The 19,790-nt window shown below is 33.2% G+C and overlaps 1 protein-coding gene across 1 annotated transcript in view; it reads right to left on the reverse strand.

Annotated features, from left to right (window-relative positions):
• The window catches only part of KIF18A (kinesin family member 18A), a 77,355-nt gene that overhangs the window by 36,477 nt on the left and 21,088 nt on the right, over window positions 1–19,790 (reverse strand). Inside the window, exons 10-12 of the mRNA XM_061203188.1 lie at window positions 15,052–15,214; window positions 8,328–8,492; window positions 2,613–2,734 (exon numbers count right to left, since the gene is read on the reverse strand). Coding sequence (XP_061059171.1) covers window positions 2,613–2,734; window positions 8,328–8,492; window positions 15,052–15,214 — 450 coding nt within the window. The remainder of the gene's footprint in view (window positions 1–2,612; window positions 2,735–8,327; window positions 8,493–15,051; window positions 15,215–19,790) is intronic.

The following is a 19,790-nucleotide window of genomic DNA, read 5'->3' on the forward strand; positions in this document are numbered from 1 at the left end:
AACCGGTTGTTCAGTAGCATGTTGTTTAATCACTTATTTATAAATTCTCCAGTTTTCTTTTTGGAATCATTTCTAGTTTTATACCACTGTGGTCAGAAAATATGCTTAATATGATTTCAATCTTATTAGATCTGTTAAGACTTATTTTGTGGCCTAAGATATGATCTATCCTGGAGAATGTCACATGTGCAGTTTAGAAGAATGTATATTCAGTGGCTTTTGTATGGAATGTTCTGTATATATCTGTAAAGTTTGTCTAGTGTAACATGTTGTTTAAGGAAGATGTTTCCTTATTGATTTTCTGTCTGGATGACCCATCCATTGATGTGAGTGGGGTATTAAAGTCCCTTATTCTTACTGTATTGCTGTCTATTTCTCATTATGTCTGTTAATATTTGCTTTATATATTTAGGTTCTCCTATGTTGGATGCATAAATATTTACAAATGTTATATCCTCTTGTTGGATTGACCTCCTTTATCATTATGTAATGCCAATCTTTGTCTCTTATTACAGTCTTTGCTTTAAAACCTATTTTGTCTGATATAAGTATAGCTACCCCAGCTTTCTTTTGGTTTCCATTTGCATGGGATACTTTTTCCATCCCTTAACTTTCAGTCTGTGAATTGTCTTTATGTCTGAAATGAGTCTCTTGTAGGCAGCATATAGATGGGGCTTGTTTTTATATCCATTCAGCCACTCTGTCTTTCGATTGGAGCATTTAGTACATTTACATGTAAAGTAATTATTAATAGGTATGTACTTACTGCCATTTTATTCATTCTTTTTTGGCTGTTTGGTAGTTCCTCTGTTCCTTTCTTCTCTTGTTCTCTTCCTTTGTGGTTTGATGACTGTCTTTAGTGGCATGCTTAATTCCTTTCTTATTATCTTTTGTGTATCTACTATAGGTTTTTGCTTGGAATTTTCCATGAGGCTTACATATAACAACATATTTATAACAGTCTATTTAAAGCTGGCAGCCACTTAAGTTCGAATGCATTCTGAAGGTCTATGTTTTCATCCCCCACCACATTTTACGTTTTTGACGTTATATTTTATATCTTTTTATCTTGTGTATTCCTTAAGGGATTACTGTAGTTAGTTATTTTTACTACTTTTTTCTTTTAACCTTTATACTAGCTTTATAAGTGATTGATGAACTCCTTTAGCTCTTGCCTGTCTGGAAAACTCTTTTATTTCTTCTTCAATTCTGAATAATAACCTTGCTAGGTAGTCTTCTTGGTTGAAAAATTTTTTCTTTAAGCACTCTGAATATATACTAAATCTTTTTGTTTGTTTGTTTCCACTCTATAAGCTCAGGCTAAGACAGTTCATCACATCCATTATTTTTTGTTATTTAATCCTTTTAAAATTGTTATAAGGAAAGTATGATAATTTAACATATAAGAAAACTAAGGGTTAGTGAGGTAAAATAATTTATGCAAGGTTATAGTGCTCATATAAACTAGAATTCAAGACCAACTCTAAAACTCACACTCTTTCTACTATATTGTATTGCCTTTGTAATGCTTTGGTTCACCAATTTTCAAAGTTAGAAATCTTTTTGCCCATTTTGAGGCAACAATGTATCTTAAATATATTAATCTATTTGTATGGTATATCAAATACAGTATGGTCAAAATAAATTAATGTTTCTTTGATAACTTTAACTCTTGCAGGTGGTGTGAGTACAAGTAAATGAATGTTCAATGTCTGCTCTAGGTATAAATATAGAAAGTATGGGGAGAGCAGGGTGAGCTTCTATCCACAGGATAATATTTCCCTAAAATTTTTCCTTCCCTTTTTCTTCTTCTTTTAAAAAATAACTATGCTAATATAATTTCCTTTAAATCAAAAGTATGGAAAATTAATTACCAGTTATTTGAGAACACTAGAATAACTCCAGTAGAATTTTAGATTGGCAGAAAGCCCTTAGAGAAATAAATTTCTCATTTTTACAGAGCATGAAAGTAACACCTAAGGAGTTGACTGACATATCCAAGGTAATAAAAATAAAGATCAAGTTATACTTTTTTACTATTACGTTTCAAAAATTAAAAGGTGTTACTACTGAGTTAGTAGAGAGAGCGTGAAAGAGCTACTATAGCTTCACTTAAAACTTGGGGCATGATGTTAAAAAATATACACTTTTAATAACTTCATTTTAATGATAGCAAAAAATCATTCTGGAATTATGAATGCTTAAAAACTGTCTCCTTAAAAATTCAGTTGGTATTAACAGTAGTCGTTTCTAGGAGGGGACAAGGATGGCTAGAGGACAGGTAGAAGACAGACTCTTTTTCACTGTAGAGGCATCTTTGAAATTTTGTATTACATGACATATATTACATAAAAATAATAAATTAAAAAATGTTTTCAAAACTATAAAGCACTATAAAAAATTAGTTAGAGGAGAAGAACAACATCCTTTATACTTTCTCGATGTTTTCTAACTCTGCATGATTTCTGATGCTGGCAGACACTTAAAAAAAATATGTACCTTGTACTGGATAAAATTAAATTTTCTGGCAATGGAAAACTAAACTTCTTTGCTTCAGGTTCCTTAGGTCTATAGTATTAAAACTTTTAGAACAGGTAAATCCATGTACTTACGCCTCCGTCTGCCTGTGTTGCTGTTCTTGAAGACAAGCTAGATCCATCATATGTTTAATTTGTGCTTTCAAATCTTTGTTCTGGAGGTGCAAATGGTGGCAATGAAGTTCTTTATTGAGTTCCTGGGGAAAACAATACAAACTATACCTCAGATTCATTTAAAAATGTTAAAATTAAATCAATTTTAATAAAACTTATTTTATATTGGTGTCAATAGTTTTAATTCTTAAAAATATGAAGTGATATGTTTAGGAACAATTTGAAAAACAAGTGTTCTGGTACAGGTGGTCTATGACTTACAAGTTTCAAATTTCCTCAGAAACTGAACATCAGGAACTCAGAACAAATTTTACTATAGTGACAGTTTCTTGGTCTATCCAACTTGTTCATAATACTTTGAAAGTACATGAATATGGCCCGTTTTTGCTTAAATGTCACTTCTTCAGGGAGGCTTTCCCTAAGCTTTACAGTTAAAGATGGACATTCTCCACCCCTGATAGTTTCTGCCATAGCACTGATTAGTAACAATTCCATTTATTTATTTGTTCATAGATTCTCCATATTAGAATGTAAGGTACACCACCAGGACAGGGGCTATGTCAATACAATAAGTTTCATACAATAAAAATCTCTTGGGGAATTCCCTGGCAGTCCAGTGGTTAGGGCTCCATGCTTCCACAGCAGGGGGCATAGGTTTGATCCCTGGTTGGGGAGTTAAGATCCCACATGCCGCGAGGTGTGGCCAAAAAAAAAAAAAAAAAAAATTCTTACCTTCACCCAGTCTTGGTATAAGCTTCATTCTAGGCCAAAAGTGTAAAAAAGTTTTTGTAGACTCCCTTATGTGCATATGCCCAAATGTTCTCTAATCTACCACCTAAAATTACTTATCTTTTCTCAAATCTACTAAACCTTAAGTATGGAAAACGTCAGCTAAGTGGATACACTAAAGTATGAATGGTAATAATCCAGTAGCATTCTCAGAATCTTAAATTGGAAAAATTTTAGTTAATAAAATAAAACAGAGTGAAATATTTTGGACATTGTAAGAGGCTGAGACAAAAATCCTATAAGCAGGGGAGCTGTGCCTAGAAACTTCCTACAGATAATTCCCATAATCCATTTTAGGTTTTCAATACTCCTTCCCAACCTGAAGTTGGCCACTGATTCTCTGTAAGCTTAAAGTTACTTTTTTCTTTTTCTTTTTTGTAATACTTCCTAAGCCAGTGGTGGGCACTATGACAGGGAAACAATGTAATTCTATGCGTCTGAGATATAGTAAAGTTGGGGGTTGTTTATTCACATGATTCATAATTATATTTCAAGAAATACAGCAAGTATTTTAGAGCAAACTCTCTTTAGGGAGTCAGGATGATACGGTTAGAGCACTGGCCTATGAATCAGGTGATTTTAGAGATGGCTCAACTATGACACAAATGCTACCTGGAGCCCAAAATATGGTCTTTATGGAGATCAGTTTACTTGACTAAAATTTAAGAGCTTGCCTAGATGATCTCTTAGTCTTTTCCAGTCAAAAAATTCAACGACCCTAACAGTATGAACATGTTTGTCAAATATTCCACCTTTTCTCTTAAAAAAAAAACAAAACCCTTCTTTATTTACTCCCTCTGTTAATCTTATTGTTTTATCTTCTTGCACCACTCTTAAAGAGACAAGACTTGATTGTATAATTATTGTAGTCAATAATAGTTCTTGGCTAGTTTGTTGTTTTTGAAAAACCAAGTTTACCATTTGAATCTTTTTCTTGTTTTGATACACTAATGACTGAATCGGATTGGAAGCTCATAGTCCATAATGAGAGCTACTGGGAGGTTAGTAATAGCTGAAGCAAGAATATAATGAGAGGTAATATATAAAACGTGAAAGGTCTTCAGGTGCCATGCCAGACCTGGGAAATCATAATAGAGTTTACATTAGGGAGAAAGTACTGAAGAGTGATATGATCAGAGTTACCTTTTAGAAAGCTCATTTTGCTTGCAGTAGAGAGAATGAATTGCAGTAGAATATGAATGGAAGCATAAAGGTCAAATGTAGCAGTCCAATAATGGGGGCTGGGAGTCTGAATTAGGGTAGTGGCAGGGCAGATACAGAGAAGTGGATAAATTTGAGAGGTTAAGAGGTAGATAATGCAGGAGGGTATAGCAAAAAGGGCAGCAATTTGAAAGTCGCAGTACTGGATCTCTGTCCAGAGTTGTACAACTGTGGATAAATTTTTTCACAAAGTTATGTCTCAGTTTGTTTATGTAAGAAATAATGGCTTATATGTAGATAACTGTTTCAGCTGTGAAAATATCCACAGGAAAAAAAAATTGAGAGTGGGATTAGGGTGATGGGAATGGAAACAGTTTTAATTTTAATTTTTTCAAATTATTCATAATAAAATGCATTAAAAAACAAGAATTTAAAAATCAATTCCAGATTCATATTCAGGTGTGAAAAGTCCTGCTTAAAAGAGTTATAGAAGACAGATTATTAGAAAAATTAGATTTGACCATGGTGAAAAAATTTAAATTTATTGAAAATAACCTGAATAATATTAACTTTATAAATGCTACTAAGTAGCCAAAAAAAAAAAAAAAATAGCAATAATAATACTACTAAAAAGAATACTGTACCATTTTAAAAATTGGGAGCTTAAGATAAATATGGGAAAACAAAGGCAAACTAGTAAATATCTACAATTGATTTTTTTGCTTCTTTTAATATTAAAAAGTTCTTAAGTACTCCTCTAGTTGGAGTTGGGCTATATTTTAGACTGTTGATTACACAAATGTACTAGATTATAAGTATAATGTAAATTAAGCAAGGTTATTGAGAGATGAAAATAACATTTTAAAATGTATATCTATATATATTAATTCTTTTTATGAATATAATACCACTTGAACTGTACACCTAAAACTGGTAAATTTTATGTTATATTTTACCATATGCCAAAAACATTTTTTAGACCCTTCATGAGAAAGTTTTTGCTCACTAGAATGGCTAAATATTCTACTAGAACATCATGGCCGTAAGTAATAGTAAAGAAAACTAACCAAAATACTTGTTATTTTATGTCATTTTGACAATGATCATCTTGAGAATAAGACTGCTTTAGATATACATAATCTCTAACAAATAAGTGAAACATGACAAATATAAGTGAAACAAACCAAAAACTACTATAAACATCCAACATCTGCTACCTTTTCAAGAGAAACAGGTCTTGCGCACTGAGTGAAAAACACTCGTTTGGCCACGCTATCAGCTGTTTTCTCTGAAAACATACCCAGACCGTGGCTTGGGGACCCTGACAGGTACTTTGATGGAGGCTGCTGCATTCTATGATGAGCCTCTACAGCTTTAGATTCTCAGATCAAGCATGGAATTTCAGATGTTACCGTTTGAAAGTCTAGTTAATCCCTATTATAGTTTACTGATTAATCATTGTTTTTTTTGCTTATTCCTTTTAAGTCATGTAAATATGTCCATTACGTAATCTTAAGAGGAATATGGCATTTTAAAATAAGTGCGCTTTAGTGTTCTTCTAGAGCAGATATTCTTAATGTTGTATTAATGGAAAAAATGACCAAAAAAAAAAAAAAGTAAAATTGTATGAATGTGACCCCCCCCCCCTCAATCGTCCATCTAGGAGAAGATCTATATATAGCTCTTTAATCAGATTCTCAAAGGCATCTATGACCCAAAAAGGTCAGAAACACTGTTCTGGAGGGAAAATAGCAAACGTATTTTATAATACAGCTAATGCTGCTGTGTTCCTTTAGTGCACACCTTTCTTTGGCTATTGATGTCTATGATGTTGTGGCTTAGAATATTAAACTATTATTTATCAACCACTCATTATGTATTAAGTGGTGCTAGGCCTTTGCATACAGCATTTTATTTAAGTTCATAATGCCTTAAATATATTTTAAAGATGAGAAGTTAAGACAGTGAAGTTAAACAACTTGCCCAAAGTTATATGGTTAGTGTTAGAGTTAGTATTCAACACAACTATCAAATAATGGAATTACCAACCATTTCAACTCCAGTGTCTATCCTCTTTCCAATATTTACATTCTCGCTATAGGGAATATTCTAAAGTGTTTTGTCAATTAAGTTAAGGTATAAAATCTCATTAAAGTATGCTTTGTACTACATTTAATTCCCAATCTACTGAACTAACTGGCTGGCATACTTTCATCAAGATATTGTGAAGACTTCTAGGATTGCTGAGTGTCGATTAAACTGTTGGTTGGCCCTCAATGAATTTCCACATTAAAGAACTATTCAGTCTCTATTTATCTTTGGCTGTCTTCTTAGGAAACAAGGTATCTGCTGCTCACTGCTCCAATTTTACTACCTTGAACTGTCATCATTCGCTACTCCTGCTAGTCTCCTCTCCCTTCAGTCCGAGCTTCAGCGTTAAAAGGATGGACATTTATATCAATTTCCCTGGTCATGATGCATTGGCTAATATCTTTAAATTATAACAAAAAATTGATATCTTTGAATATTAACAATCACTAGCTGCATTCATTTGTACTGAATATTTTATACTCCATTTCACCTGTATTTATTTTCAGTTTAATGCTTTTCTAGAAATTTTAAGATTTCAGAGCTGATACATAATATAGACTTTCAGAAGAGCGTCATCACATTAAAGACTTTAGATACTCTTCCTTTAAAAAAAGAGCATAAAAAGTTGTTCTTTTAAAGTATTAGGTATTTAGAGATCAAAAGTAGTTACTTTGTAGCAGTTTGTTTGCTAGCTGCTTATTCCATATTAATTTTCCCCTTCTTTCTTATTAAGAGAACTTTAATTTTGTTCAGGATGATAATATGTCCAGCAAAACACTCACCCTTCCAGATTCCCCTGTATCTAGGGATAGCCACGTGACAATTCTAGTCAATTCAGATATGTCTGTTAGGTATTTCTGGAAAAGTTTTTGCTTTCCCAATACAGATATCTCTCTTCCCTTTCTTTCATTCCCCTTCTTCTGGCCTAAGTATGAACTCAAGACTAAAGATGGAATAGTGTTATCACAACTATGAAAAGAAAAGTATAATGATGACACTGAAGACATTTGGGAGGTACTGTATTAGGAATGAACTGCATACTTCTGTAGCTTACTATTGTTAAGGGAGAAAACTATCTGTAACATTGTAGCTGAACACAATTCTGATCTGATTCAGCCATTAACCATCACTACCCATCGCTACTCTTTATAAATATAAACTTTTGCCATTCTAGGTGGAATATCTTCAGTTTAGTACATAAACATAAATGCATACAGCTTTCAAATTGGCTTTCTTTAGCTATAATACAAATAATGCTGACCACATTTAAAACTATTTTTGCACAAAATATCAAGTATTAAAACAAACTTAAATTACCTACATGATGAAACCTCAAGTACAGTCTGAAATAGAATTACTTCATTCTAACTTAAGAGCTCCTCATAAAAGGATGCAATCACTTAAGAATAACATTTAAAAAGTAACTTTACTCTTCTGAAAGTACAAGAAAGGCAAATCTAGTAGGTAATCAGGGAGGCAGAAGGTATATTCAGTTAAAAACAGTAAAATGAGTCAAATCTCTGGGAGATGGACCAAAAGTTGTCTTATGAAAGATATTTACTCAACAACAAAGACAATGGGTTTAAGGAGCTCAGTTATTAGAAAATAAATCTGAATACACAAACACATATGTACCTTTGGAATATGACCATTTTGACCTAAGAGTCCCATTTCAGTTTCCACACGATGGAGCCAATTAGTATTCTCATCAAATTGCTTCAGTTCCTCTTCCCTTTTCTTCTCCAGGTAGCAGCGGCGAGTTTTCAACATTGCGAGTCTATGATCTCTTTTGCAAGTGGCCTGAAAAATAATGCATTTAATAGTCAATCTTTTATGATACATGATGTATGTGATATTAGTACAGTAGTATATTTCCTTTTAAGTGTGCTATTGTTGTCTATTAAATTAGGCTATACTTTTGTACTTAAAGCTATTTCCCCTTTGAAATCTCACAATACTACTGCTTGCAGGAAAACAGGAAATTGAGCTGTGAGTCATTTTTATAAAATTACATGTTGAGAGTTTATGACTTTAAGAAATACAATGGCCAAATTGAAGACTATCACTTTTTTTTTTTTTTTTTTGCCAAAATACATTCCTTTAAATGTTGCATTTGAAAAGTTCATGTGAGGTCTGATAAATCCTATGATATCCTTACTCAAAACAAAGCAGATACATGTCCTGCTCTTGTCTTTCCTTCAGTTTGAAAGATGTGAAGAAGTAAAGTATTCTATTGTTGTGGTTTTGTCTACAAGTCCTTTAGATTGGCTGTTGCCAATGAAAGAAAATAGAGCTTATATCCAGGTGTCATAAACATCTGATCTTGCCTGATGGTTGGTTCAGGACACATAATGGATAGTCCAAATATTTTTGGTGTTTTACCTACACATGAATTGAGATCAAAACCGGCCTTCTGGTTTTTTACTCCAAGGGTCTTGCACACTATCATGGGCACTGTGGGCCAGAACAGCTTGACCTCTTTGGACTATTTGCCAAAAGACACTAAACTCAATAATCAACAGATATGATAGCTGGACCTGAGACAACAGATCCCCAAAGATTAGAACAAGCACTTGCAGCTGGTTTTGGAAGTAGGGATGAACACATCCTATGAAAAAAAATGAAAAATGATAAAAATAAAGAAAAAAATGAAAAAAGGAGCAGGAACTACATTTGAACTTGATTAAAGACCTACTCTCTTTAGGAGATTAAGTTCTACTTCCTTATTATCTTTTATAAAAGGTAAGTTGACATTTTGAGGAAAAGCCAGCCATTAAAGAAATTTGCAAAAATAGGTAATAATGTCAGTCTTCTCACTACCTCTTTTTGTTTTAGAAAATAATTAGTTATTTTTCATTAAAGTGTTATGTTGTCACGCAACGGGTAATCGATTGTTCTTAAGTTAGCTAATACATGATGTATTTTTGTAAATTTCAGTTTAAATTTCTAATAGAATATTGGTAGATGAAATCCACATAAACAAAAGCTCTTTGGGGTCCTAAATATTTTATTTTAAAGCAGAAAGGGGTCCTGAAACCTGAAAAGTTTAGAGCCACTGGTATCCAACAGAAGGTAGTATATGTGGCTTCTTGACTTTCTTCTGCTATTCAGCAGGTGTGAAAACTTAGGCAAGTAAATCTCGGTGGCTCTTCAGTCACCTCATCTGAAAAATGAACATATAAGTATTGTACCTGCCTGAAGGAAGGCAGTTAGATCAAACCACCTTTATTTTCCTTTAATGTTTACAAATGTTGTAGGTACTCTTAGAAACCAGGGCAGGACATGATCTGCGGGTCTGATGGCAGTCAATATTTAATACCAAAAGATCCCGACTAAAAATCCCAGAGGGTATGTTTTTTTGAGTTTGTACTTGTAATGTTCATCAAATGTATACTCTATGATGGTTCTCCATGGGGACATTTTCCATCAGGGTAATTCTTATTGAATTACTGTTCTGAAATAAATACCAAGTGTTTGGAAATAAATTCTAAAATATGTATGTTAAACCCTGACATTAAAGTAAATTGTTTCCCATTAAAGTTTCAAAAAAGCTTTACATATTTTATTAACAAAATCTCCAGAACACCACAAAAGGTCTTGAGCGAGAATAAGCATGAAATTCTAAAATTTAGGTATTACTATTGCTTTGTGCAAAAGAACTGACTGCTAACACGGTAAACTGATTATTTCACTGAAAATAATTTGTGTATTATCTTTATATGGCTATAAAATTACCCCGGAACTTCACTTTAATACTACTCTCAGAGTCCATACTCAAGAACCATTTATAGCTTAATCAGTGAGATTCTTTCAGCAATTATGAGAGTAAACCTCTTTGGAGAGGGTCCAAGACAGATATAAAATTCTGTGACCTAGCAAGCAGTTTAGTAAAACTATAGTTTGACACTTCTGTGAGAACAAACTCAGCCTCTAGATGTCTTTCTATGTTTTTCAATAGTTTACAACCAATAAACTTAAGAGGCTTTATTCTCATTGCTTAGGTAAGTCTCATTAGCTATTAGACTTAGCTATTCTTAGTCTCATAAGAATAGCTATAAAAATTGGAACACGGATTGAAATGACCAAAAGTGAGATATCAGAAAAGGCAAGTGGGTTGAAAAAAGCAGAATAAAGATGAAAACAGAAAAAAATTAAAGAAACCAGCCAAAGCCATTTCCTTACTCTATGTCTTAATGTTTCTAAGCATGCACATTCACAATTCAATGGGGTAAGTAAAACAGGGTAAAATAACCATGATTTAAATTAGCTTGGGATTAAATAGACAAAACTTACTAATTGTACTAATATTCTAATGTTCAAAAAATGGCAATCTGATTCTAAGCTCTGATAATACACTATTCATTTGCTTCAAAGATTGCCTTTTGACTACACAAATAGATCATATAATTCTTGGCAACCAAAGCTTCCACAATTTGGCCTTTTATTCTATCCGGAATTGACTAATTCCCAATATGGCAAAATATGTCTTATATCATGTGCCATTTCCAATCGATTTATAGTGGTTAACTCTGGCAACTTCAGATTCAGAGAGAAAGAGTGCTGTAATCAATCAATGATATCTGCTATGGGTAAAGCAGTGGGAATTGGCAGGAAGTGTTGAGTATAGTTATGTACTTCCACATACACTGACCTACAAATATGCTGTGCTCTGGTCAAACTGGTGTCCTCATTTGAATACACTATTCCTTTTATTCTTTTCCCACTAATATTCTCATGCAATGCCCAGTATAAATCTCATCTCTCCACTAGGAAGCCTTTCTCCACCACAACAACTGGAAGCCACTGCTTTCTCCTTTGAATGGCTATAGCACTTAAAGTACTTATAGTATAGCAGAATGATTAAAAGCGCAGACTGAGGCCAGACATCCAGAGTTTAATACTGGTTCAACCACATTAATTAGGTGTATAACTCTAGACAGCTTACTTGAATTCTCAGTATCTCTGTTGCTCACAAATGGTGATAATACAGGATCTACCTCATAGGCTTGTTATAAATACTAAATGAATTAACCCATGCAAAGGACTTTGAAAAGTGTCTGGCACATAGTTAATGCTCAATAATATTAGCTGTTTTTATTATTGCACTACTCCTTACATCACAATCATATAGTGCTGTGTCATTTTTATATCATTTTATTGCTCCAACTAGCTTATAAATTACTGAAGTACATATACTGTCTTATACTTTTTTTTAACCTGTATTGTGTCTAGCACAATGCTCTGCATATAAACAAAAGTGTTCAAAGCAAGCTGTTGTTAAAAGTTGAGATATTAAGCCAGTATCCGTTTTCCATGACTGAATTTCTTGCCTTTTTTCAAGAAATAAATCAGATAATTGCACTTTCAGATAATTGATATTTATTTAATGGATACCTACACAAAGCTGAGAATTATTATTCCCACTGAAAATAACTCTATAATAAGTGCAATTAATTGAGATAATACATACAACTTTTAGAATAGGTAAATATAGCAGTATTTCAGAATTCCATTTAACAAACATATGAAAGGATTTCACAACAAACTGATATATTAATTCTATGAGATTATTCTGTTATTTGGAAGTCATGAAGGTCATCAAAAATACTGGCAACAATTTTGCAGTTCAAGAAAGTTAAAGTACAACTACAGCAACAAATTTCAAATAAAGATATAAATTCTATTTTTCTTCTGCCTTAAAAGGATGTGAGGAATATTTTAAATGCATTTGATAAACAAAATTAAAAAGAAATTTTCAGTGTTCAATACATTATTAACTATAGGCCCTATGCTATACAGTAGTAGATCTCTAGGGTTTATTTGTCTTGCATAACTAAAACTTTGTATTCTTTGACTCATACTTCCTGGTTTCGCCTTCCCCACAGCCTCTGGCAACCACCATCTGATTCTACTTCTGAGTTCGATGATTTTAGATTTTTCATATAAATGGTATCATGTAAAATTTGTTCCTCTGTGTCTGGCTTACTTCACTTAGCATGTCCTCCAGGTTCATCTATGTTGTTGCAATTGGTAGAATTTTCTTCTTTTTTAAAAGCTGAATGATAGTCTATTGTTGTATACTTAAAAATGGCTAAGAGGGTAAGTCTTATGTTAAGTGTTGTTATTAATATAATACTACTGATAATAAAGAGGGTGGGAGGAAACTTTAGGAGGTAAGGTACAGGCTTATAGCATAGATTATGGTGATGGTTTCACTAGTGTATATTTATCGCCAAACCCGTCAAGTTGTCTACATTAAATATTTATGGGTTTCTTCATACATCAATCATATATCTCAATAAAGTGGTTTAAAACAAAGATAGTTTCAATAAGGCATAATAAATGCATATTCAGTAAATAAATTACTAATTTTGATAGTATTGCTTAATAGCTACTTATAAATTCATAGCCATGATATATTTATTAATACTTTATGATTAATTTCCTAGCATATCACATCTTTCCCATTTCATAGGCTGATAAAAACCTAAAATGTTAGTTTTTTAAAGCACTATACTACTAAGTATAAAATAGTACTTAAAAATGCAATTAACCTTATCATCAATGAACACCAAACTGGGGGAAATCCAGTATTTTCAAAATGTTTATTTTTCTGATCTTTGGTGCTCTGGAGTTGCACACCTCCAAGTATACATTCTTTTATCCTGCTTAGAACTCATGTTTCTTGAATTTACATCTTATTCACATCTTAATAGTCCTAGAAAATTCTGAGCCTTAGACTTTGCACATTATCCTTTGTTCTTTTGAACTAATGTATCTCCTTCAGAATATCTATTAGATGAATGCATGACTTTCTAGTCTATCTTTCACATAGCAACATCCTGTTCACATCTGCTATTTTTTTATCCTGTATTTGGTGTGATTTCCTCAGATCTCCCAGTTCTTTAATTCTCTCTTTAGCTATATCTAACATGCATAAAAGGACAGGGATAAGAGCTCAGCCTCTGGAATCAGCTGGCTTGAGTTCAAATCATAGCTCTGACTCTATGAGCTGGGTAATCTTTGGCAGAATGACTTCTCTGTACCTTGGTTTCCTCATCTTAATTACAAGGATAATAATATCACATAGCCCACAGGATTTTCTGAGAATTAAATGATTTAATGTATGTGAAGTATTTAAAACATTGTCTAGTATTGTACCCATAAACTGAAATTTTAAGTTTCAGTAAATAAATCTTTACTTTCTGGAAGTGTCATTTGTTTTCTTCTCATATATGTATGTTCTTTTTTTCTTTGATTCCTTTATTGTTAAGTCCTTCTTTGATGACTTTATTCATTTTTATAGGTTTTATCAGATTGCTATAGTATCTGACGTTTTGGGGATTCTGTCATATTTGCTAAGTCTGCTGACTTGCTTGTGGAGGATTGTATCATGGGTTTTGTAATTTTGGACAGTGAGCTCTCAGTGGTTTGAACTGAGGATCTGTTTCACTAGGCTGATTCTGCATTGCTTCCGCTCAGTTTCCTATAGATTATCACTGTTCTGATACCATTTTCTGTGCTAATGTCTCACTTTAGGGATTTGCTAAATAAAACACATGGATTATAAAAGTATAATCTATAATGAAAATCTATAGTGAAAAGTATATCTATAATGACAGTCTTCAAATGAGACTTTTTTTTCTTATCCTAGGCTTGGTTCCTTGCTTTCCTGTGCTAGTTGGTAAAATGTCTTCTCCTGCTGTACTTCCAATATGAAGAGTGAAGGTCTCTGAGATTCCTGGCTTTATGTGGGGACTGTCATTTCTAACTCCCTGTCTCCCTTGGGCCCCTTACCTAAGTAGTGGCGTACATCAAAGCAGGGTAGTGAAAGTGGTCTGTGTGTGTGAAGGGGAAGGGCAGTGCACTACTACATTAAATAATAAAACTGATTAAAAGTTGATCTGGATTTTTTTTTTAGCACTGATGCAGTGGAAACTGTAACAATGTCAGTGACAAAATATTCTTCCCTGGGGAGGAAAAAAACCTCCCATTGGTCTAAGTTGTAAACTATTGCCTGCATCTGGGGTGGACTGTTCTCACTGCCCCACCTTGGTACCCAACTCTCCCTGAGTGTGTTAACTACCTGTTAAGCATTCCATCATCCTCACAGAAGCAACAGTTATAACTGAGATTTTAGGGGTTTTGATTCCTTTTTGTTTCTCACACCTAGAAATTTAATTTTTTTTTCTTGTAGACTTAACTATACATTTAAAACAATGTTTTCTACATTTCCTCCAGCATTTCTAGGTATTTGTAGAGAATGGGTGATTAAGCAACATCGCCTATCAAATTTCTAGAATTATAAGTCCCCATGTTTTTACATTCTCTACAATTTAATGATAAAGTTGTTAAATACCTTTTCTACTTTGTCTTCAGAACACATCATTTCTATTTGCTTATGGCACTGTTGTTGATAGAATGATTTAAGTTCATTTTCTTTAAGTAACATTTCTAACTTCAGATATTCTTGCCTGATTTCTTCTCGATTCTGGAACAAGCAGTTCAGAATTTCTTGAAATCTACCAAAAATAAAACACGTAGAATCTCAGTATTTTGTGATAGATAATGCAGAGTTTACTTAAAGAAATGCATGGGAAACCATAAACAAGACGAAAAGACAATCCTCAGAATGGGAGAAAATAGTTGTGAATGAAGCAACTGACAAAGGATTAATTTCCAAAATACACAAGCAGTTCATGCAGCTCAGTATCAAAAAAAAAAAACACAATCCAAAAATGGGCAGAAGACCTAAATAGACATTTCTCCAAAGAAGATATACAGATTGCCAACAAACACATGAAAGGATGCTTAACATCACTAATCATTAGAGAAATGCAAATCAAAACTACAATGAGGTATCACCTCACACAGGTCAGAATGGCCATCATCAAAAAGTCTGCAAACAATAAATGCTGGAGAGGGTGTGGAGAAAAGGGAACCCTCTTGCACTGTTGGTGGGAATGTAAATTGATACAGACACTATGGAGAACAGTATGGAGGTTCCTTAAAAAACTAAAAATAGAACTACCATAGGACCCAGCAATCCCACTACTGGGCATATACCCTGAGAAAACCATAATTCAAAAAGAGTTATGTACCACAATGTTCACTGAAGCACTATTTACAACAGCCAGGACATGGAAGCAACCTAAGGGTCCATTGACAGATGAATGGATAAAGAAGATGTGGCACATATATACAATGGAATATTACTCAGCCATAAAAAGAAACAAAACTGAGTTATTTGTAGTGAGGTGGATGGACCTAGAGACTGTCATACAGAGTGCAGTAAGTCAGAAAGAGAAAAACAAATACCGTATGCTAACACATATATATGGACTCTAAGAAAAAAAACCCCACAAAAAACGATCATGAAGAACTTAGGGGCAAGACGAGAATAAAGACACAGACCTACTAGAGAATGGACTTGAGGATACGGGGAGAGGGAAGGGTAAGCTGTGACAAAGTGAGAGAGTGGCATGGACATATATACACTACCAAACGTAAAATAGATAGCTAGTGGGAAGCAGCCGCATAGCACAGGGAGATCAGCTCGATGCTCTGTGACGACCTAGAGGAGTGGGATAGGGAGGGTGGGAGGCAGGCACAAGAGGGAGGGGATATGGGGATATATGTATACATATATTCACTTTGTTATACAGCAGAAACTAACACAACATTGTAAAGCAATTATACTCCAATAAAGATGTTAAAAAAAAAAAAAGAAATGCATGAACAAGAGAATATACACCATTCATAGAATTAGATTCAATGATAAACAGTAAATAGGTTTGAGTGACTGTTTCCTATTAAATAACAAAAATGTTTGGAATGGGTTCTGAACTTTATTTTTACAGCACTGGGTTTCTCTCTCTCTCCTACAAAGATCATGTTATTAAAAGATATAGGTATTTTAAGGCCTATGGTATTAGTCATACACTGTATTTTGTCTGCATAATCCAGTAGCTTACCAAAAATAAAATATTTTGTATGTAAGAAAAGGATGATAATGTGGACCTGTACTCTCCCAATTCATAAGACCTCAGAAGCAACACAGTATTATGTGTTCTTTTGGTGTTGGCTCTCTGTGAAGAAATAAGCAGTGGGTGGCATAATCATATGGTGCCTCTATGGCGCCCTAGGGAAAGTGAGATAGCCAGTTTTTAGCTTTAGAACTTGTTACAGTGAAAACACACCATATGGTTAGGTACCCCCTACAGCCTGGCTAAGAGTCAGCTGACAATGCCAGGACCCAAAACATCCAAGTTTACAATGTGGTAGATCTAGGAAAAGCCCCTCCACTGTGCTTCCTCCAAAGGGCAATATAGATATAGGGAATCAAAGTTGGGGAGTGTGACTCACATCTCCTGCAAATGCATAAAGACCTCAAGCTGAATCACTTCTATGAAAGCCCTAAAAGGAGCCTGCAATCCTGCATTCTCCAAGGTCAGCAGAATATTGGTCACAGATCAGGTCTGAGCTACAGTAACAGTATAAACAATCGCACATAGGCAAACAATTTTTCCCTCAAAGAAAAATTAACTTGAAGCTTTGAAAATAAAATGGTAACAAAGTATATGCGCTTAAAAATAAAGTTTCTTTGGCCAGAATTTTAGATATATTTGTAAGGATCTGTGGTAAAAACACTGACAGTTTACGTCAGTAGTTCTTAATGAAACTATTGAGAATGAATATAAACCACAATACATCGACTTTACTGCAGTTTTGTCAAACTGATAAATATTTCATAAGAAGTATGTATGGACATTGCAATTTCATTGTATTATATTACAACAAGGCTAAGGCCAGTAAATGATTTGATAAGTTATCTTTAGGTTACACCCAAAGATAATTTCTTAATTTTTCTGGAACACTTCACCCAAGGACATAGTTAAATATTTGTCAATTTCAAACTGTTATGGTCCAGATTTATTTTAGTTGGTGGTGTATAGTTCAGGATGGAAGGAAGGGAATTAGTATCAAAGGTTTCTAGAGAGCTCTTTTTTAAAAAAAAGCTGTCATTTTTAAAACAGAGAGCCCTAAGGGATTGACTAATAATAACTATTTTCCAGTCATTTAAAACATTCAAATAGCCAGAAAACAAAAATCTTTGCCAATAATTTTAGGTGACATATGATAAACTCTAGACAATTTTCTTGGTATAGTCACAAGTGAAGTTTTATAATTACTCTGTATAAAGAACAACTGTACCTTCTTCTTATGATTTTTTGAATATTATCTTTCCAAATAGCTTTAATAGAGAGCAAATACTGTATATTCTTCCCTTTATCTGTTTAAACTTCATAAAAATGTTATTTTTTAAAGACACTGAAAATTCATGGCATTAAAAAAATTCTATGTGAAGTATGAGCGATATGATAAAAGGCATTCCATATATTTATTTAAGGAGACAGATACTTTTGTGAGAAAATGACAAAGGCTATGGGGTATATAATTTTATTATTACCTGCTTTATAAATACAAGTAAATTATTTAACCTGTTGAGTGAACTAAAACTCAAAGTTTTTATTGTTGGTTAAGTCAGGTTGAAATGCGAAAAATATCCAAATAAGTGTTTATTTCATAGCTCAGGCCATCTCCTTCTTGAATCATTTTACCAGAAAGAAAGAGTCAATGACTTAAAGCCACATCAACTCCAGAAAAGTCTAGCAATTTGTAAGGTTTTAATTGGTAACTAGATCTGGTTAAGCACCGCTGAGCAATTTTATGCAAGCAACGACTCCAAATTTGAGCAGTTGGTGACTGCTTTAATTTTCAAGAAACGTGCATCAACGACAAGATATCTGGTTGCATGAGGACCAATCCCACATTTGACTAACAAAATATAATAACACAACTAATAATATACCAGAGTTAAAAGCTTTCATTGTTAAGATTAAAGGAATATGAGGAATCATTTTGCTTAAGTTATTTTTTAAAAGACACTGTAAAATTGGTAGAATATAACAAAAAGCATCATAAGACTATTAAATATAACTTTATCTTGGGTTGTTAGGGGGATTAATAGAAAATAATTTAAACACTTTAGGAAATCTCTGGTATAAACAGAGCTATTGTACTATAACAATACATAGGTCTACTTTATGCTATATGAAAAATGGACTCATTGTCATTGATAGAGAGAAATAACTGTTTAATTACTTCTTATGGTATTTGTAAAATAGCATAGCATGGGAGCAAAGGATTAATACTTGAAAGAGATGATATCTATTTCTTGCCCTTATCTGTAAGTTAGAAAACAATACCCCACTTCAAATTTCAGAGTTGTTGTAGTGATCAGATGAAATTAATGTGGGCCTAAAAATCATCAAAATCTACAAAGCCAGCTACAAACATAAAGTGTTATTTTATTAGAAGAAGTTATCTTAGCATCTGGGGTCAACTGAGGCAGAAAAAATGATTTTTTTCAAATCAAGGATATTTTATATAAACGTCAATACACAAATCCAATTTTTAAAAAGTGTTGTACTTGAAATTAGGTTGAAAATCACTGCCAACTAGTCTTCCTTATGTACCCTAAGACATCTTCTACAAACTCAAGAGTTCCAAAACAGTATGAATAATCAGTGGCTTAAGATGTGGTTAGTTTCTCATACTAATGATAACAGAAAATTAGCTTTGGAGAATAATTACTCAATTTTAATAAAAGGTGAACAGATTCCTTTCCTACAGGGCCTCTTAGAGCTTTTAATATGCTGATGTACTTTGGGAACCTCTTAGATTCCTTAAGTAAGGAATAATTTTCAAACTTGCTTGATCCAAGAATTCCTTACTGTCTTCTTAGAACTACTCAAGATTTACAGCTTTTGAACTATTGTCCCATCAGGACGACTTGGAAATTGTCTTAATTGCTTAGGAAAAAAGTACTTGCAAGTACTGTATTACAGCTTTCTTTTTTTAAAATTTACCTGCTAAAAGCTTAGAGGGAACAGATCATATTTATGTGTCAATTTATATCACTGAGAGATGTCCCTTCAAATAATTAACAGCTTAAACTCAATTAAGTGGATTATTAGAGTTATATAAAGTCAGGAAAGGGTAGGTACGATTTACATGAACCATGCAAATAATGAT

This window comes from Eubalaena glacialis, chromosome 10 (genome assembly GCF_028564815.1).
Source record: "Eubalaena glacialis isolate mEubGla1 chromosome 10, mEubGla1.1.hap2.+ XY, whole genome shotgun sequence".
NCBI classification, from domain to species: domain Eukaryota; kingdom Metazoa; phylum Chordata; class Mammalia; order Artiodactyla; family Balaenidae; genus Eubalaena; species Eubalaena glacialis.